The sequence below is a fragment of the Colossoma macropomum genome, unplaced genomic scaffold (genome assembly GCF_904425465.1).
Source record: "Colossoma macropomum unplaced genomic scaffold, Colossoma_macropomum, whole genome shotgun sequence".
Lineage (NCBI taxonomy): Eukaryota > Metazoa > Chordata > Actinopteri > Characiformes > Serrasalmidae > Colossoma > Colossoma macropomum.
The window spans coordinates 5492071-5513909 of NW_023494797.1; the positions used below are offsets into that span (position 1 = coordinate 5492071).

The 21839-nt window shown below is 37.8% G+C and overlaps 1 protein-coding gene across 1 annotated transcript in view; it reads left to right on the top strand.

Moving 5' to 3' along the window:
• strc1 (stereocilin 1) overlaps nt 1-21839 on the top strand; it is a 33634-nt gene extending 11795 nt beyond the window's left edge. Inside the window, exons 12-26 of the mRNA XM_036583877.1 lie at nt 538-720; nt 1302-1340; nt 3350-3523; nt 6802-6942; nt 8337-8398; nt 11736-11871; nt 12086-12174; nt 12319-12454; nt 13786-13982; nt 15424-15514; nt 15895-16054; nt 18184-18359; nt 19524-19679; nt 20227-20369; nt 21540-21839. Coding sequence (XP_036439770.1) covers nt 538-720; nt 1302-1340; nt 3350-3523; nt 6802-6942; nt 8337-8398; nt 11736-11871; nt 12086-12174; nt 12319-12454; nt 13786-13982; nt 15424-15514; nt 15895-16054; nt 18184-18359; nt 19524-19679; nt 20227-20369; nt 21540-21765 — 2109 coding nt within the window. The 3' untranslated portion in view covers nt 21766-21839. The remainder of the gene's footprint in view (nt 1-537; nt 721-1301; nt 1341-3349; nt 3524-6801; nt 6943-8336; nt 8399-11735; nt 11872-12085; nt 12175-12318; nt 12455-13785; nt 13983-15423; nt 15515-15894; nt 16055-18183; nt 18360-19523; nt 19680-20226; nt 20370-21539) is intronic.

The window sequence follows — 21839 nt, forward strand, 5'->3', positions numbered from 1 at the left end:
GACTTATGCTCAAAATTAGCTAAAATTGTCACTACGAAACAGTCACTACTGAGACATTTGGCAAAGTTTTGGTTGTGTTGTGATTGTTTTGTTAGTGTTAAAATGGAAAGTTCAATCCTTTGTTTCAATAAAATTAACATAATTACAATATGGGGTCACTCAAAGCCAGAGGATTTTAATGTAATGTCTGAGTCAGTTGAGAAGTCTCGGATTTTGAACTCTGACTGTGATCCAGTGCTTTAGAATGGTCCATTTTTAGCATTTCATTCTATTGCTAAAGCTTTTCAATGGAGATTTTTCAAGTGATTGTATGCAATCGAATGCCTGTGTCAGCAATAAGTGTTCTTTAAAGTATCTGATCATTAGAATTCCACAAATTAGGAGGGATATCTGGGTACTTTTGGACACACAGTGTACCAGCAGGTCTTTTGTTATCTTACTTGCCTTCTACTCTGGACATAAAGAAAAGTTTATCTGACTGACTGTCTTTTATGTCATCTACACTTTATACTTTTGCTCTTTTGTTTCTCTCACCAGATTTCCAGTCTGTTTTTGAACTCGTCTGACGTGCAGTCCCCCACCTCCCTCAGTCCTCAGAGGATCTCCCAGCTTGCCCAGTTCCTGCCCTTGATGGGCTTGGACTTCCTTCAGCAGCTTAGCCAAACCCAGCTCCTGCCTGTCCTCAGTTTACTGACCTCTGTGCCCTTCACACCTTTGCAGGTATGCAGCGTATCTGCCAAATATAAAACACATACAGATGCAGCAACACAGCAACATGGAATTCTTCAATATGGAAACATCTAACTGTGGACAATCTTCAGTTGTCCTGTATGCATTCAGAGCTTTCACTGAGGTCAGGGGTCAAGTGGGGGCTGCAGGGTGTCAGCCCTGAGGGCATATGAACAGGTGGGAGGTTGCCCTCAGTCAGCTTCTAGGGAACTGATACACACACACAGACTGGAGGGGAAGGGAGGGTGGGCTCCTCTTGGACCCTGTGATTAGAATTGCATGACCAGCTACGACTCTGGCTAGCAAGCTAAACATGTGGCTTCCCACAGCCAGAAGGTGAGCAGCATGGAGATACAAGAGATGCCCTGAACCCCAAATGTCTCAGCTGGCTTCTCACCCCAGAGAGCAAATCAGAGAGAAATTGCAGTATATCTGTTAATTCTCTTGCATAAAGCAGGACCTGTTTGGAAGTTGCTATACTTGAGTTTTCAAAATCATAAACACAAATAAACTTGAACTCTTTTTGGGATTTTGAGTCTAATGCCTTGTTTTTCATTTCTTTGTTTTTGCAGGCTGCCGTGATCATAGACAAGGTGTCACCGAGCTTAAAAGTAAGTTGATTTTCATAGTAGTGAAAATACAGAGTGAGTGAAAGACAGAGAGAGAGAGAGAGAATGTGTTAATGTACAGATATGGGCCCCTGATTTTGTGTGTAAGTGGTGGAGAGGATTGTTTTCTGAGTGGATCTGAAGCCTGCTCGGGTAATTTATGGTGTTATATTGATGTTAAAAATATGTATGTAATTAAGGCCATGTATGTAATGTATGTCATTCATAACAACGTTTGTGCATGATTCAGATAAACAACTTGAAACATTAATAAACATTTGTCAAAAGCACTTTTTGGCTAGATCAGCATTTTTGGATGTGCCAGCCCACTGTAACTGCACTTAACCTTAAGATACAATCGAAACAATACATAAAAATGAAATATCTTATTATATTTGCATTAATGTGTGAATCCATTTAACATCTCACCTTTTTGCACGAGTTATGTATTATAAAATATTAAAAATGTAAATTTTTCTCAACATTCACTCAACCCTGTTACTCGAACATATTCACCCCTAAGGAATATCCACATGTCACATGTACAAAAGAATTTCCTGAAGATCATGGGGGCAAAAAAAAGAGGTTCTTTCATTATTGTCCTTTATTTTTGGTGATACTGTGATATTGAGTGATAAGGGCACTCACTACAACCTTGTAACCTAAATAATGGATTGAAAATAAATAATTCAATCAATAAAAAATACATTTTAAGTAAATAATTAGAATGTCCTCAATGGATGCTAGTAAACCTAATGTTTGTGTATTTGCAAATTCTATAGTAAAAGCTTAAGCCTTACTTTCAGCTCTGTTACTCATTTAAGCCACTTGTCAGGAAAGATACCTTGAAAAAATGAGATGTTGTTCCTGAGATTGGTTAACACATTTTCAGTGGTTCAATACATGTTTTCTTAGATTCAATGTTGAAAAATATACAAAATGAAGTTTAATTTTAAATGGCAACTCAATCGTGGAATCACACATTTTAAATGATTGATTAGAGGAGAAACAAATTATACTTATGTCAAAAGACTCGGCAACACTTTACTGTAGGGTACTGTTTCATAAGGCTACATGACACCTACATGTGCTTGTCGTGACTGACATAACCCTGCATAAATGCTTATTACAATAGGCGTCATTTCTCATAAAGTCTACTTTAGCTAACTGTTATTAGAATTGGCAAATGTAACCTTTTAAGTGAATGACAAATACTGGAATAAGCATTTATAAACATTTATGTAAGGTTATGTCACTTGTCATGACAAGCTTAGGTTGGTGTCATGTAGCCTTATGAACAATACCTTACAGTAAAGTGTTACCAATGACTCTCTATCTCAAACTATGACTTATGTCAAAATAATGACTTATTTTATCAAAATCCTGAATTATTATCTCAAAATAATGATTTTGCCATGAACAATTACTTTTTTGAAATTTAATAATTCATAATTTGACATAGTATGTCAGAATTTAGACTTAAGTCAAAACGTTGAGTTGTCAAAATTGAGAGAAAAGCTATTATTTTGGCTAACCATTATTTTTACTAACTCAAAAATCCCAAGAAAATAAGTCTCAATGTATTATTTTGAGTCAAACTTCAGACGTAAGTCAAAAATTTGACACACTGGCGCCAGAAGCAGAGAAGAATTAAAAACATTCTAAAGTAGGAGAGTTCATACATTCTTCTACCTTAATAAACTTCAAACTGCAGGTGTACTATTGCCCTGTTACTCTATTGTTTAGGTGCCATCATTTATGTCTCCCCCTTCTTTAATTATAAAGCAGCATTCCAGCAGTTTTTTTCCTGCATGTATCTGAAGTTAGGACTATGTGAGATGATACCAGTGGAAAAGTATCTTCTGTGTTTAGTCCTTGTCTGATGGACTATTGTATTGATATAAAGAAGACACTCAATGATTTAGTGGGGAGAGCAGAAACGTATCACTCCTTTTTTCTTTTTTGCCTCCTCATCTTCTTTCTCATCACTCATGTGTTGTGTGTTGTGGCAGCTGTCTGAGTCGGGTTCCGGGGTGTCTAAGCTGATGTTTCTGGCGAGCGGGGTGAGTGTGGAGACTCTGTGGGGTTTGCCATCTGATGCCCTGCTGACTGCACTGTCCAACTTCAGCCAATACACACCCCAACTGACCCCTCCACAGGCCAACGCCATTTCTGCTAAACTCTGGGTGAGCAACAAATACTTGCCCACCCCTGACACACATGTACACATATGCACACATGTCTCAATCTTGTTTTCCATAAAACTACACAAGGCTAAAAGTTTGGAACACGTGTGAAAACAGGGAAATAACAGGAATTTAACTGAATTTTTTTTGTTAAAAATGGCACTTTCAGTTTTTGGCCAAAAAACAAAAAGGTAGAAAACTTTGACCAAAAAAACTCAAAGATTAAATAGACTTACAATCAATCATGAAGACTTTCCAAATAATTTTAGTAGTAATGAAAATGAGAAAAATACTGCTTTTTCAGTTCACTTTCCTGTGCTGGTCAGTGTAGATGCTTTCAAACAATGTGAGCCTCAGCAGATAAACAGTGAAAATGTCAGCCATGAGGAACTTTTTCATGGTTTCTATGAGCTTTTAACATGATAAGATTCCCAAAATACTTTGAAAATCATTGCTGACTTCTATATTTTTGGTCTAAAGAGCATATATTACCATAACTTAATATCGTTGCTTGTATGTTTTTTTTTTACTTTTTTGCAGAATTAAAAAATACCAGCTGCCCTTTACACAGTGTTAAACATTTCATGATGAATGAACCAACAGAAATGGTCCAAAATCGCTCAATAATATATTTATTTCCTCCTTTCAAGTTACCATTTTGGAGATATGGAGTTTTGTTCTGATAGTGATGATCTACATCTAAACCTAACCTAAAAGGTTTTTTATCTGTTTGAAAGTTGCATTGACCATTTAAAAAAAAACATAGTTAAAATTGTTATAATCGTATAAAAGTGTTTGTCATAATGGGAAGGCCAAGCTCACAGAGACAAGATTAAAGACATGTTCTTCCTTTACTGTGCCAGTTTGCTACAGAAATTAGGGCAAGTGATACGAGAGCAATCGTTTATTTCCAATGCTGAAAACTTGTCTTAGGAACAGAAGTTGAATAATTAAGTGTTTTTTATTATGAAGCTTTGACTCTGGAGTTTTAACACATGGCAGTGCTTGTATCATTAATGTAAGGCTACAGTTTTGTGAATACACCTGCATTATGTTATGAGGTTAAAGTTAGCTCACACATCCCAAGGAACATTCTTACACAGTGCTGCTCATTAACATTCATTCAATTTTGAAAAACTAGTGAACCTTTTAAAAATGTATGAATGTGTGTGTTTGTGATGGTGTTAGTCTGCAGAATTTGTGATTGCAGGCCGCAAGTGGCATTAAATAGCAGTATCAAGTCTGAAGCCTATCACAATGACCGATTGTGTGGCCTGTGTAGCGCCTGCAGCCAAAGAACAGCAACAGCAACAGCTGGCAAGCTCAGGTTGCCAACACACTGACCCTCCCTTTACACCCTGGCAGGTGGAGGAGTGTGGAAGCATGCCAGCATGAGGCTGGCACACCTGAACCTGAAACTGCACCTCACAGCTGTCTGTTTCACAGGGCACGACACGTTCAAGTGTGAAATATGTTTACATTTATTCGTGTGGTCCAGTTTACACACTGACCCGTGACATGTACACGTGTGCAATTTGGGCTTTCATCAATTTTAGTGAAAGTTGATCATAAGGTTGAGGTTGCAAACAATGTGTTCAGTGTTACTCCAAGTTATGTAACTCCCTGGCCACTTTGTTAGAAAAACCTAGCTTCTGGGCAAAAACCACGTTTATGAGTAATCGCACATTTTTTCACACGGTAACACGTTTTTTCACGTTATACAGGGCCTGATTAAGATCCTGTGGTGCTCCTGGGCATTAGAGCTATAGTGTCCTGTCCACACAAACCCACTGATAATAACCATTTGCTATAGAGGTCTTGGTTTTACTGAAAACCTGTTCTATTGACGAAATGTCTAAACCGAAACAGAGTTTTCCTCAGCTGAGACTTTTTTTGAGTAGGCCAGGTGTGCCAAAATGAGGGTGAGAAAATAGTTATAAGATGCCTAAATGATCCTGTCCATTTTTTACCTACACAGACGTAACTGACCACCCAGTTTACAAAACGATCATGCTTTCTGGATATTTCTGGCTGGAATATCAGGCTGACCGTTGTGGTTACATTTTATGTAAACTGAATGAGTTTTGTGTGAATAGATTAAAAACATTTAAAACTATGCACTTTTTTGATCTTTTAGTGCCCCTGGGCAGTGGGTTCCACAGGGCAGTCACCCAGGTCACCCATATTGCAGATCCGGCCATGATGTGGTAACATTTTTAACAAGTGAAGTGTTTAGACAATGATTAGACAACATATTTTAGATTTTATAGACACAATATTTAGCTATCGATAGCTTTCATTAGTAGGCTAGCTAGGTATCAGTCTTTGCGTCTTATGTTAGATTCACATTAACTAACATGCTAAATCATAATGGACATTTTAAACTGGGCCCACTAACTGAAATTTTCAGCAAAAAATACTCAAATCATCAAATAATATTAATTACAACAAGTGAGCTACACATCCAAATAAATGCCACCAAAGCTTGAAGAAAACTAGAAAGCGGAACCCAACTTTTATTACAGATTGTGAGTTTCTTGAATGCATTTACATTCCAAACACACCACATACTGACAGTCGTTGCCATGGAGACTGGAGGGCGGACCCTGCTGCAGCATAGTGACCTTCTTATTGGCTGAATGGGCCGTAGGCTGAACTTGTAGGTTCTACAGACACTTCACTTTAAACACCACTTTAGAATGGAGTAAAACAACTATATGCGGTTTGCCTATAAAATAGTTATTTAAATTTTTGAGATATGAACCGGAAAGCTGTTGCTTTTTACTTCCGGACTGGAGTTCCTGTTCTGACCACAGAGCCACTTTAGGCTGGATATGTTTCTCTCAGCCTAGCAGTGATGCTGTGTACAATCTTCAGCAACACCACTGAGCCTGATACACTGATACCAGCACCACATACACTACCATGTCAGTGTTACTGCTGTGTAGAGAATGGTCCACCACCTAGATAACATCTGGTCCTGTGGTCAGAAACTGACTAATTATGAATAGTGTAGCGGCAGCTGATAAAATGTGCACCAACAGATGGGCTACAGTCTGTAATTGTACACCCATAGAATGGATAAGGTAGATGGGGCTCATAATGTCTACACTAAACAGGAAGCACAAGGGAGGGGTTTCCAATAAAGTGTAATAGTGAGAGTTTATCATACAGATATGATTCGTATTGGAATTTAAAGTCGGGTTCCACAAGTTCCATTGAATTGGGCTTGACTATGATTGCAGTCTGAGTCTGTGTTGCTGATTGTGTGTACTCAGGGTGTTTCAGCAGTGGTCACATGGTTAAAGGAGGTGGATCCTCTGCTGTCCAGCACTCAGCTGCTGTCTGTGATGCCCCGTGCTCATCTCTTGCTGACAAACGGCTCTGGTCCATACACACGCAGCTGGAACACACAACAGGTACACACAAACACCTGGAGAATCACTGAATGTGCATACACAGGAGCCCTTTCACAACGTATATTATCCTGCTGTATACAGTTGTATGCAAAAGTTTGGGCACCTGGTCAAATGACATGTTTTGTTGGTAGAGGATGTGTTAACTTATTTTACTTAGAAATCAACAAGGCAAAATCTAACCAGAGCTGTTCAAATGTTTGCATACAACTGTAAATATTATTGTTTTCATTTCTCACTACTGCTGTAAGATCTTGATCACCATCAGGTTCTGTGTGGGTCAGATGGTTTTATTCTGCACATGTCTGTGAGCAATGCACACACGGTGTATTTTTCATTATGTCTCTAACACAGTGCCACAATGCCATGAGGGTGTTGTAGCTGTGCTAATTAAGAATTAAATTATTAATGTAGGAATGGAGCTTCTTTTGTTGTGTAACCAGTGACAAATAAAAAGGTCACTACATCATCTCTGATAATTTGTCTCCAGCCAAGAGCTGATAGGGATCGATGAGGTCTTGTAAATTTTATCCCTCAGTCCTGTGTTCTGGGACACCGAGCATGACAATTAGCAGTAATCCCCTTTCACATGCAGCAACAGATCTCTGCGCTTGATAGGCCAACTTTAAGTAAAGAATTACTAGAAACTGCATTGCTATGCTTACCATGCTGCTCATCGTTATTAATTATATAACTAACACACCAACCCAGTTCCAAAAAAGTAAAGACACTAGGTAAAATGCAAATAAAAACAGTAGTGATTTATAAAATTATTTTGACCCGTATTTGACCAAAAACAGTACAAAGACAGGATTTATAATGCTTATTCTTATTAACTTTTTATCTTTTGGAAATATATGCTCATTCTGAGATTGATTCCACAAAAAAGTTGAGACAGGGGCCATGCATAAAGAAAAAGGGTGAAAACCACAAATGAATGACCATGATACTCGACCCTTCAGACGGCACTGCATTAAAAACTGGCATGCTTCTGTGATGGATATCACCACACTGGCTCGGAAATACCTTAATAAACTGATGTCAGTAAATACTGTCCATTGCTGCATCCACAAATACAAGTTAAGGCTATACTATGCACATTGAAAGTCATATGTTAACTGTGTCCAGAAATGCTGCCAACTTCTCTGGGCTAAAGCTCATCTAACATGGTTTGATGCACCGTGGGAACGTGTACTGTTGTCTCACGCGTCAACCTTTCAGAATGTTTATGTAAATAATGGACACTGTGTTCTCTGCCCCAGAGCGGAACCATCCAGACTGTTACTAGTATAAAGTTCAAAAGCCAGCGTCTGTCATGGTATGAGGGAGTATTAGTGGGTAACCTGCACTTCTTAAGCTTGTGATGTTAATTTGCTTGCTTGTTTGATCTTTTTCAGGCCAAAACCTTATTCAATGAGGCTATGACTTCCATACGAAGCCTGTCCACAGTGCAGTTCACGTGAGTGTATTTAAACTGTCATTTATGTTAATTCTATCCACAATTCATATCATTACTCTTCAGATGGTTCTGATTTTATCCACTAACTGTACACAATAGGATTCAATAACCACACCTTTATTAATGTTTTCTCTTACCTCAATATGGCACACATTCACTGGCTACTTTAATAGGTACACTTACCTTATATCTACACTCATTGTACACTTTATCAGCTCCACTTCCCATATAGGTGCACTTTGTAGTTCTACAGTTACAGACTGTAGTCCTATTTATAGTTCTACAATTACAGACTCTTTCTCTTAACTTTTTAGACCCCCATTACCCTGGTTATCAATGGTTCCCCACAGGACCTCCACTGAGAAGGTATTATCTGCCAGCCTGCTCAGTGGTGGTCCTGTGACTATCACAATTATGGGGAGAAACAGATTGACTGCAATTTTCAGTTGTAGAATTGCCAAGTGAACCTATATGGTAAAAGAACCATTATTACAATTATTGTAGATACAATGTAAGTGTATCTAATAAAGTGGCCAGTTTATTAGGTACTGTGTAAAATCCATAGAAAATGTGTGCACATCCCTCCAGAATCTGGCACAGGTGCAAGACACAAAAAGGAGTGTTGATCAATAAAGATGAATGTGTGCATAAACAAAAACAAAGCTCCTTTGTTTATTATAGTGTTTATTTAAAACAGTCTTAGAAAAGAAATGATTTTGTTCCAACAGCCAAAGCAAGTGATTTTGAAATGTTTATTGATTTTCAAATGATTTTTTTGAAGTTCGAGACTTTTTTCAGTAATCCACGTTAGCCATTCAACAGTTAATTATGGCCAATCAATAAAATGCATCTTCAGCTTTGGTTTTAAAACAGTCACTGAGGATGTCTGTCTGACATCGGCTGGTAGGCTGTTCTAAAGCCTTGGCGTAGCAACAGCAAAGGCCCAGTCTCCTTTTAGTTTAAGCAGGGACCGCAGGACAGTCTGCAGCAATTGAGAAGGTAGTTTGAGGTCAATTGAGGTTTTAAAGGTCTTGAAGGAGCATATACACAGAGCATGCCCATAATGTATGTATATACAAGGCAATTTAATGCTTTAAAAACAAAGGTATATAAAGTATAAAGAGGTATATAACAATTTATCGAGGGCAGAGACGGAGACTGTAGGGGATCTGAATAAGGATGAAACCGTTGTGGTGCGCCCAGCTGATAAGCGTGGTGCAGTAGTTCTCCAAATTACAGTAGATTATGAATCAAATTTAATGATTCGTTTTTGTTTTTTTTTATCAGCAATTATCTGCTGACCCTACTCAGAGGTTGAAAGAGGAAATACATTCTAGGCTTTTGCTCCATTATGAAAATACTGAATTTGACAAAACTGTATATGAATTTCTCAAGGTTAATTCCGCTATCACGTCAGTTATTTATACATTGCCAAAATGTATTAATAATTACTGAAGGGTCCTGCAACAGGTAGCAAAATGGCAAAAATTATGCCTGTTTATACGTTCTCAATGTGGCAAATCCTGTTTTTTCCAAGAATGTAAAAATGCTTTATTAAAACAGTGTGCAGACATTCATCTTTATTTTTCAGTTTATTAGGTACACCTTCACACAACCAGAAGCATCTATCATATAGGCACACTGTAGTTCAACAGTTACTGACTGTAGCCCATCTGTTCTGCGTCACAATTTATCATCCACCCTCTATCCTGTCTGTCAGTGGAAAGGGACCACTATAGGACCACCACTGACCAGATATGGTTTGGCTGGTGGTTCATTCTCTGGCCAGCAGTGATATTAGCATGGTAGTGGCATGGTGCTGGTATGAGTGTATCAGGCACAGCAGCTCTATTGGGGTTGCTTGGGGTTGTTTATACATGTCAACTTCTAGAGACTACCATTACCATTAAAATCGTTAGCAGGAGCAGTTTATCCAGATTTTCTTTACAGTGATATATTCCTCTGGTAATCATTCATTACATATAGAATCAAAGTGAGATCTTGGGGCAAATATATCTTTCCTCATGCATTTTAAAGTTAGTTACTGCCAGAAGTGACAAATTTTATGTATTTTTCTGCAGAGTGAACATCAATCTTATTATTAGTGCATAAAATATTTAAATAAAAAACAATTTTTACATTTTTTTTAAAAAAGCTCTAATGTTTTGGCTCATTTCTGGCAATAGCCAATATCTATTTCTTCCACCCCATCATCCACAGACTGTTCAGATTACACGCTACACTGATTGAAATAAAGGTGCATTTTTCATTTATTGAGGTAAAAACAATGTACCCTCGAAGGTCCAAAAGTGATTTTAAGGTCCAACTGTTTACCTTAAATCCAGGTGAAAAGTACATATTTGTACCTTTTCATAACCTAATGATTTAAAACAGAACAATAAAATAAAAGCCTGGAGACGAGACAGGGTGCGTGGAGACGATACAACTTAGAAAATATAATTTCAATGGACCATTATGTTCCCTGACTAAAGGTACTGAGATGTACCCTTGAAGGTACCACCCCAGTGACAAGAGGGGTACTGCCCCAGTGATAGCTATGTACCTTTTTTTCTGAGAGTGTAATAAATGTAATTTTATTGGGGGACTTGTTTTAGAATAGATTTTCCATATCTCAGCCTTACAAGGCCGAATACTAACAGAATTGTGGCAGACTAATGTTTTATACAGGTAAATCATATGGCTTGACTCCTATGTGTGTTGAGAATAGTCCTTAATAGACCAAACAAATACAGCCAGTACAGTGGTAGAGGTGGTGACCGTTGATTAAGGACCAAAACAAATTGTGTATTCACATTGTGCAGCACCTGCTACCATGCCACTACCAGTACAGGTACATACAAGGTAAGTGTGCCTAAGTGTGGCAACTCTTTTTGTGTACTGTGTTTTAGGGATGAGAAATACAATTGCTACAGTATAGTATTGTTATATTTTGCTTTAAAGTAGTATTGATAAATGGAGGCCTCTACTATCTTAGCAAAAAATAACTATGGATATTTAATAATGAATATGTATTAAGATGTGTCAAGCCTGTCGTTAGACTAATAGTCTATTCCAATAAATAAGTTGAAATGAGATGAAAAAACTTCACTCTATAAGAAAGTTTTCTTTTAGGGGAATAATTTGTCAAACATTCAGAGTTAAAAATGACTATATAACACATTATATCATATTGCTTTATTACTTTGAATATCCCAAATCTTTAAATATCACAGTAGAAGTGTATCATGGTTCAAGGATCCTAATAATATGGTATAGTGGGGCCTGTAGCGATTCCCACTCTTACTTGTGTTTTCTCTTTCACTTGTGTTTTGGGCAGGTCTCTGGGGACAGTTGCTCAGGGCGTGAGTTGCAAAGTTTTGACGAAGCTGATTCAGAACAATCCGTCAGTGTCATCCATGAGTGACGTTCTGGGGGTTCTGAGAAAACAGCCCGTTCCACTCCACCCATCACTGGTGTTTATATTAAATAACAATATATCATCATTTCCTGCTGTCCATTCAGATCTGTGGTTTTATGATCACTTATAAAGTATGAACATTACAAAGTGAAACCAAGGAAAACAAACCGTATTGTAGTTCTCCTGAAATAGAAATGACATTTGGTCATGACCTGATGAGTTCCAAGCATTTTTAATCATTCTAAAACCCTTTATTCTGTCTAATGTAGAAAAAGTGTCTGATTGAGGAACTGTACAAGCTCGCCTTCTTCTCCGACCTGCTTGGGGCCATGGGCGCTCAGATTGCTCTCTCAATCCCGTAAGTCTTTTATCTGACTAATTATTATATAGTGTTTATTAACGGCCATTAATGGTAATTCAAATCTCATTGTCTGTGTATCAGATGCCTGAGTTGGTTATTGTATGGGGGTTATGTACTAATTGAAATATCAATGCTTTGTAGGATGAGCACTATTAAAAAGTTCTCTGTGCTGATGACTGACATCCTGAGGAGTATGATAGTGCAGGATCCACAGCACTTTCTGCTGATGCCCACCACTAAACAGACCATCCTGGTGGACAAGATAGTTCAGCGACTGGTCAGTCTACTTTTTGTCTTTAACATAACCTTCACCACTAGCTCTGCTCTAAAATCCTTCCAGTATAAACAGAATACAGTAAAATTCCATTTCTGTCCATTGTGGTTTGTTTTTCATGAATGCGTGGACAAACATCAGTGTCAAAATTGCATTTCAGCAATTTTCAACCTTTTCATTTTCCTTTTACATTATAGCATGGCTGGCACCAAGCATTTATCAGCAGAGGAACTGAACATTTTTTATTTTATTCTGTTTATTCTGGGATCCTTTGTTCTAAAATAAGATAATAAACCTCAGAATTCAGATGAGTGACCAATAGCAAAGCAGTACAGATGCCAGCACCAACACAACATAATGAAATGAAACACAGAAAATGAATGTATATGTAAAAGCATAAATAATTACATGTTAGTGACTAAAATGCAACTGAGTTAAACAGATATCTCACTAATGTACTTAAGTAAAAGTATTATCATTTGAAAATTGGCACGTACAAATGATTGGAAATGTTTATTTTGTCTATGTTGGAACACTGCCACATGGAAATTAAGTGTCAAAATGATTATATTATATGACAATAATATTGTATTTATTCAGTCATATACAAAAGTTTGAGCACCACTGGTCAGGTGACATGTTTTGTTGATTTTCTAAGTGAAAAAAAGTTAACTCATCCTCTGCAGGGCACAAACTTAAATATGGCATTTTTGTGCAAAGTTTAATGCATGATTCATATTTGTTTTACATATTGGAAAAAAAATATTTTCACTTAGAAAATCAACAAAACATCATTTACCCAGGGTTACTCAAACTTCTGCTTTTGACCACAAATGTCCATTCTGTAAATCCAATCACAAACTGAAAGATTGTATTTTGTTTTTCACTTTTTGGACTAGGCTTTGTCATTTTCATTGTAGAATTTCAATTTTTATTTAAACATAAATATTTCCACATTATGTAGCCAGAGAGTTATATTTTGTCAATATTGTGAAGAATTATATAGCAATAAGCTTTCCTGAGCACAGATAGATAACGTTAGCACTTAACAAAAACTGACCATTTGCATGTTTCATTAAAGTGAGCATAATTAGTCCTGCTAAATTGGATATAGTGCAGTGCAATAAGTAAACACACATTGTGTTTGTTTGTGCCATCTTATCATCAAAAAGAAGCTAAATATTATGAAACATATTTTGTAATGTGAGAATGCCTTTAAGTATCGCGATATAATATTTATGCCATGTTGTCCACCCCTAGTCAAAGACATAAACGTAGCAATGTTTTGTTTGTATTTTACTGTTTATCCCCCACAATGCTGTTTTGTCCTTCAGGGCATGCACACTGGCGAGTACACCGAGGAGGAGTTTCGTTCTCTGGGCATTATGGCGACGTTCGTGGTGGACGAAGTGTTCATGCAGCTGGACAGGAGCTTCTTTGTGGACAGTGTGGAGTTTCTGCGAGGTTTCTGTTATGATAGTAGCAAAAGAGACATTGTGGCCTCAATGCTACAGGAACGCAGCACGTTTGGGTAAGAAAATTATGGCTCTGTTTAACTTGCCATTTTTTTGTATCAAACCACATACCAAACCTCATTATTATCTTTAGAAAAAAATTATATTACATTTTGTGAAATACTCAAAAACGTGTCATAGTGGTTTATGAACACAACATTAATGGAATTGTTATATGAATGGTGGATCAGTTTTTTTTTTTTTTTAGATAGAATCAACTCAATAATGGGCTTAAAGGTTATACTGCCATTGCTATTTACAGACATGTTTATTTTACTTTGGGGTAAAAGGTTCATTATAGACATTATCAAAGCTCATCTGTATTATTTTCTTTCTAAAACTGGTGACCAATGACAAAAAGATTTTATTTATCAATGTTTAGTGAAGAATTAAAGAAATTACTGAAATTTGCACCTGACACTGCAGGCCCTGGTATTCCCCTCAACCCATTCCTATGGTATATTTTTTGCATATAAATATCTACAGCTTTGTAAACAAATGAATACATAAATAACAAAATAAACACAAATAGTAGAAAGAATCTTAGTCGACTAAATTCTATGATTAATCAGTAAATGTTGACATTTTTCATTAGTTATGGCTTCCAGTTTAAATCATTGCCATACTGAGGTTCATAAGCTTGTAAATTATTTAAGTTAATCATTTTTCTGTAATAAAACACTGACTGGGCTTTTTGAGGATCATGAGTGGGCATTAAAAGGCACTCATACAAACCCAGTCTAGACTTTCCAACTTTTCTGGTCTTCTTTTATTTTCTTTTAAATAAACCATATAAAACTTTCTTGGTTATGTCAAACAAATGATCGTAATAATTGTTCATATCATTATATCACCACAACTAAAAAGTTTGTATAAAAATTGTTTTCATTTAGATTTAGGTGTGCTTATTGGCCTTATACTATCACCGGCTACTTTCTTAAATACAATATACCTTATATCTACACTTACTGTACATTTTACTTACATGTTACATATAAGTATTGGCATCCCTGGTAAACATGAGCAAAGCAGGCTGTGCAAATATTCTTTACTGCTTGTCCTTCAGCAAAAATGTAACCTTTATTTGGAGAACAATGATTAAAACACCCTAAATCTTATCAAGAAATAAATACTTTTCTGAAAAACTGTATGTGGTGCAACTATTAGCACCCCTTAATTTAATGCTTTGTGCAGCCTCCCTTTGTAAAGACCTGTAAAGACACATGGCAAGGGATCTGAGACCATTCCTCCATACAGAACCTCTCCAGATCCTTCAAATTCCACTGTTCGTTGATAGAAAGTAAGATTGAAATGATTACCAGGGGTGCCAATATTTTTGGAGACAGTAATATATCAGTATATTAGATATATTAAATATCTTTGTTGCAGTGTGATGTGGTCTCTAGTTCTGATGAAGAATTTCACCTTTTATCAATTGCTCTTTTTCCTCTCTCAAAGCCCAGTCCAAAACTGGACCACAGCGACCCTCAATCAAGTGGACAGGTTCCTGTTTTACCTGTCAAGAGAGACCATCCAGCTGATTCCTCCGGTAGGCAATTTTATCAGCCCTGTCAGCATCATCACCATCCCTGCAGCATCACTGCATTTTAGTCAAACAAGTTGCATGACGTGATGCCCATTAAGACTGTTAGAAGAGTAGAGTTCCAGAAAGGAATGATTAATGACTAATTGGGACAGTTCCCATTTATTTGGCCTTTACCTTCAGGATTAATCAGATAGTGGTCATGATTCATTCAGTAGCCTCCACCCTGTCCTGTCCACAACATGACTCCTGGGGTCAGGAGCAAGTGGAGAAGATGAAGGAAACAATACTCTGTGTCACGCTAATTATCCATTGCTGCGGATTATCCATTTACATCCACACTCACATGCCCTGCTCTGTTTGTGTGTGCGTGCATGCAAACACAGGACCTGATGAGTCAGGAGCGGATCGAGCGACTGTTTGTCAGTCAGCGGCAGTGGGAGAGCGGAGATGTGGGCTCTTTGTGTGTACAGGAGCGCTCTGTGCTCTTCACCAAGCAGCAGTTTGTGCTCCAGTACTTCTTGGGCTTCCTCAAGCCAGGACGCAGTGAGTGCCATCATTTTTGTGATGTATTTTGCCATTGACCTCCTGAGCATATTCAGAGTCAATATCTTACTCTTAAATATTTCATGTTCTTTTAGATATACCCATTAGACATACATGCCATATGGTGTTTACGCCTATTAAACATAATTAGCAACAAGTCATTACTCTATTAACCTTCTGTTGAACCGTCACATCCCACAATCCCCATCACTGCGTCTGCTAGGAGACATATCAGCAATTCATATAATTAATGAAAACAGCACTTCCTACAGCAATAACCATCTTTAACGACTCCTATGAACAGAAAATCAAGGAATGCCATTAACACTCACTGCAATGTGTTAACACTCACTGCCCACTCTATTGAGTATACCTATTTTGTATCTACACTTGCTGTCCATTTTATCATTTAATGGTGCACTGTGTAGTTCTGCAATTACAGGTCGTATTTCATCTATTTCTGCGAATAATTTGTTACACCCCAACACCTTTACTCCATCCATCGATGGTCAGGACCCCCACAGGACTCCCACAGGACCACTGAGCAAGTAGTAGTACATAGTAGTAAAGCGGTGTGACAAATTATGTAGAAAAACAGATGGACTACAATCTGTAATTGTAAAACTACAAAGTGCACCTCTATGGTAAGTGGACCTGATTGGACAAAGAGTGTAGATACAAGGTAGTTGCACCTAATAAAGTGGGCAGTGAGAGTACCTGTAGTACCATTTACAAAGCAATTTATTTGTTTTTTATTTCAATTTATTTTATTTATTTAAAAAGCATTTATTTGTGTTGAATTGAACCCCTTTTAAAAACTAGGCCTCCTAGTGGCAGAATGGTAATCCACTCACCTGATACATAATGAAATAGCTTAGCTCAAAATATAATTCAAATTTAATTAAAACATTTCAAAAAGATTCTGATTTAATTAACAATATTAAAATTCAACGCTGAACTGAGAGACAGCCAAAACAGGCTGAAAAGCTGTTAAGAAAAAAAAACAAAAAACAGGAATACCCATTTGAGTTACCCATCAGAAAAAATGCCAAAAACATTGACAGTCATTAAACAGTGAATTACAAAAAAGTAGGCAGTAGCACTACACAGTTGCAGCATAATAAAACTTGATATTTATGTTTTTGTAGTTCTTTATTTTTTGACCTAATTTGAAAATACCTGCTAAATTGTGTGAAAATTTCATGACAAATGGACTATAATTGTCTCAAATATCCTTGTATACTGTAGTATTAACATTAGTCCTCACTAGAACTAAGGGGCTGAGCCCAAACCCTGAAAATCAGCCCCAGGTCATTATCCCTCCTCCACCAAACTTTACTGCTGGCACTGTGCATTCTCGTAGGTAGCATTCTCATCTGCCAAACCCAGATTCATCCATCAGATATGAAATGTCAGAGAGTGAAGTGTAATTTTTCACTCCAGAGAACGTTTCCACTGCACCCAAGTAAAGTAGTGATGTGTTTTACACCAGTCCAGCCGATGCTTTGCATTACGCCTTTTCATCCTAGGCTTGTATGCAGCCGCTTAGCCATAGAAAACCATCTCATGAAGCTCTCAACGTGCAGTTTTTGTGCTGATGTGGCTTCATTCATACAGAGTTTGGAGCTCTGAAGGGAGTGATGCAACAGAGAATAGGCGCTACATGCTTTAGCACTCAACGGCCCTGCTCTGTGAGTTTGCATGGTCTACCGCTTCATGGTTGAGCTGTTGTTGCTCCTAGACACTTTCATTTCACAACAACAGACTTGTGGCAGAGGTGGCATCCTATGACATGTTTAAGGAATTCAAGGTTAAAGTTTGACCCATTGTGCTGCAAGTGTTTGATAATGGAGAATGCCTATATGATTTATTTTAAACATCTATTAGCAATGGGTGTGGCTGAAACACCTGAAGTCAATGATTAGGAGGTGTGGCCATATAGTTCTGGCCATATAGTGTACATCATGGTACTGATGGAAAACGTATTATGATTTTCTCTTTAGGTTGACTTCAAATTTAGTAACCTCAAATCCAAACACTCATTTTTCTTTTATTATAACTTAAAATGCAATGAACTACACATACATTTAATAAAGCAATATTTGATTTTCCTGTCATGTCTGTCTCAGCTGTCAGCCCAGTGCCGACCTGTGAGAGCCTACATCAGACTCAGCCGTCTGCCTGGCCTATAACCAGCCTGACAGAAATGCCCTCATCATCTTTCAGGAGGTGCCTGGAACTCATCGGCCAGGATCCCTTCTTCAGCTCCTTCCACCTATCAGTGCTGCTTCGCAGAACCAAAGAAGTACCTGGTTCACTTATTTGAATATGCATCAACATAACTGTTTTGCTCAGTTTGCTTTCTTAAAGGGCTGAGATACAATAATAATATTTTTACATGGTCTCTAATGTATGCTGAATGTATAGGTTCAATGCCAACAAGACTTTTCCTTGCATTCCTGGAAGACATTGATCAATGATCAAAATAGAAAACGATAGCAGTACATTTCATCCCTCATGACAGATGCTATTAACATAAGAAGTTGAAGGGGAGCTGTTTACTTAGATTTATGAATGACTGAAGGACTGGTTGTACTTTACACTCCCAGTTTGAAGAGAAAGGCAGGTATTCAGTGTTTTCTGGGAAGGCCAACATTAAAGGGGAATTTCACCGATTTTTCAAAATTGCTGCATAATTCAATCACTGAGATGCAAGCAAAGTCATTCTGAGTGGTTTCATGTAAATCAGTGCAGTATAAAGAAAATCACTGATTTTTTGGTGATAGGAACCTGAGGTCACAATGTCTATTGTCTATGTTTATTTACAATCCAAAAAGGACCAGTGAACCTTTTATATGGAATGTCGATCTGGGTTCTATTTTGCTTTAGAAAGCCCAGCATAAACATATGCACCATGAATAAATACCCCCCCCACCACCCCGCAACCCGTGTGTGTGTGTATGAGTGTGTGTGAATGTGTGTGTGTGTGTGTGTGTGTGTGTTATAGACCAAAACCCAAATCTGTAAGGTAGCCTTTAGGGGCATTAAACACTTTGGGTATCTGGTTCCACCATCACCGTCACTGTGAGAAAGTCTGATTAAGTTCTGAATCAAGTTTCTCTATAATTGTGCATTTCACATCAAATCACTCTGATTGACTTTTTAATAACTAAATCATGATGAAATTTTCCTCTTTAATTAAAGGCCAGTTTAAGTAGTTGGCGATGGTAGATATGCAGGATATGAATTTAGGTATTAAATGTGAACAGTCACGTTTTTATTATATTATCCATCATCAAGTGTAATTTACTTGATCATTTTTATTTATTCACAGTAATGAATACTTTTGTAAATACATCAGAATTAACCAAGTTAACACTTTGGTCTGCCTTTTCCTTTCACATCTGTCTCTCTCTGAAATGTAATTATCAGAATACACTTAATGTATTTATTGTCTGCTTTAATGCAGGTGTATGGTGCGGTCTCCTCCTTCAATCCATATGTTACGGCTGAGCTGGGTAACATTGCCACACAGCTTACAGCTGATGAACTGGCCTCAGTCAAACTCTCTGATATTCGTACTCTATCACCTCTGGGAGCTGTTAATAGCTGGACAAAAAAGCAGGTAACTAACAGTTTAACTAAGAAAGCAGATAGATATATACAGGTTACAGCTGATAAGTGAATATTGGTTTATAAGGAGTAACTTGCTTGACTGAAGTGCGCAAAAGTCAGAGACCACCTGACTTTTTTTATTTTCGGTCAAAAAGGCCATTAAGTACAAGTCATTCATTTTTTTAGTGTCAAGAAAAAAAAAAGCAGAGGACATATTTAGCAGTACATGACATAGAAGCTCTGACTACTAAATATAATATCATATTTTTCAGTATTCAGTGTGTCCAGCCTTTATTACAGTTTCCATTTATTTAATGAGACCTGCTTTCAGTTTTCCAAAGAAATTTGCAGAGATTTCCAGGTACTCCCACACCTCCAAAGTTCAGTCTTAGAAGTTGGTTGCATGAATGACTTGATGGCCATTTTGACAGGAAATTAAATAAATGAAGGTTGATCTCTGACTTTTGCACAGTTCTGTATAAAAGGTACATTTGTGTTATTGGTACAACAAATGCTGATTTGTTGATAAACCATAAAATGTTTGTTCTGTGTCACAGATGGGTGTGTTGTTCTCTGTTGTGCTGAACTCCACCAAACAAACCCCCAGCCAACTGGATTCCAGCTCCTTTGTCGCACTGGGATACATCATTTGTGGGATTGATGTTGCTGTCATCCGCAGTCTCAATCCAGTTGAGTTTAGGTGAGATATTTTTACGTTCACTGCCACTAAAATGTCACACTATAAAAGTGCCCTTCACCTTGTTCACTGTCGTTTTCAGTCCTTGGCTCAATCCCATTTCTTATTTTTAACCCCTAACCCTTGTTTTGGGTTAGGGTCACCTTGCCCCTTGGCATTGAGTTACAAGGGTTAGTGGTTGAAATTTTCCCCTAGAAAATGGGACCCTCAAATAAAAAGAGAACATTACTTTATTAACAGGCTACTAGTGGTGCTCTGTAGGCAACCCGGCCAGTCTGCAGTGACAGCGGAGGAGCAGTATAGTTCAGCAACCTTACTGCTGGTCTTTAATTACATTTAGGGCATCATGTGCCTTCAAAGAGGGGCAGCGCAGCAATTATTTATTAACACCCACCCCTAATTCTTGGGAGAAATGAAGCTGAAGTCAGCTATTCGCTAGCTTCTTGTTCGAACTGTCACATTCCACCTTAAATAGTGTAGCAGTTCTGAATGAACCAGAATGTAACTGCTGCTCCAATTAAGGTGGAATGGGAAATTTTGCTAGCCAGCTACCAAGACATTAGCATACTACTAGCAATTTTTATGCTTGTTATGAAGAAAAGGACCATAACACATTGAAGCAATATTAAACTAAGATAATACAATGGTTATCATAATTTTTTAACAGAGAACATACTCACATGTATGGCTTTCTTTGGTCGCTATCTTGCTGTTTTTTTCGAGTGTGCCTTTGAAAAACCTCAGTTTGGAGGGCCATGTAACAGTAACACTTTGCCCTAACCCTCCATCTCAACAATAATCTGGACACCCTACCCCTAGGCATGAACGTGCAAAACTGAGGGGTAAGGGCTAAGTGGTAGGGGCAAGGGGTGAAATGGGATTGGGCCTTTCTGTGTCTTAATTTTGTGTATATTGCTTAATTCTTTGTCTTTTCTTAATGTCCTGCTGTGTAAGTTTTGGCTCTGGCTCTGGTTCTGATTCTGCTCCTTTCACACACTTGATTCCTCAAACTTGCAGAAAAATGGGCCTAAAGAAACAGGCTGCCAAAACATGATCAGGATGGTTATGAATGAATGACTGTACATAATGCATACATCATTTATCATTAGCAACTTCAGCAAGCACTGTAGAGCAGAGACTCTGTATGAATGATGATGCTTTGTGTTCTGGCAGTAAGGCAGCGCTGTGGCTGGGGCGTCTGAACTTATCCTGCTCCGAGGACCAGCTGCAAGCCATGATCACACTGCTCAGCCACAGTCTGGCGTTTGGGTCAGTCAGTTCGTGGGGCCCAGAGGTCTTCATTGAGATTGGAGCATTTGCTGGTATCGGCCTTCTTTCCTTAAATAGTGAACCTGTAGTTTCCAGAAAAGCTCTAAAAAATTATAATGTGCTTTATTAAAAAATATCCCTGCAGATTTCTTTGAAAAACTAAAGTAAGTCTCCCAAAAAGAACGGAAGCTGTAATAAGGCAAA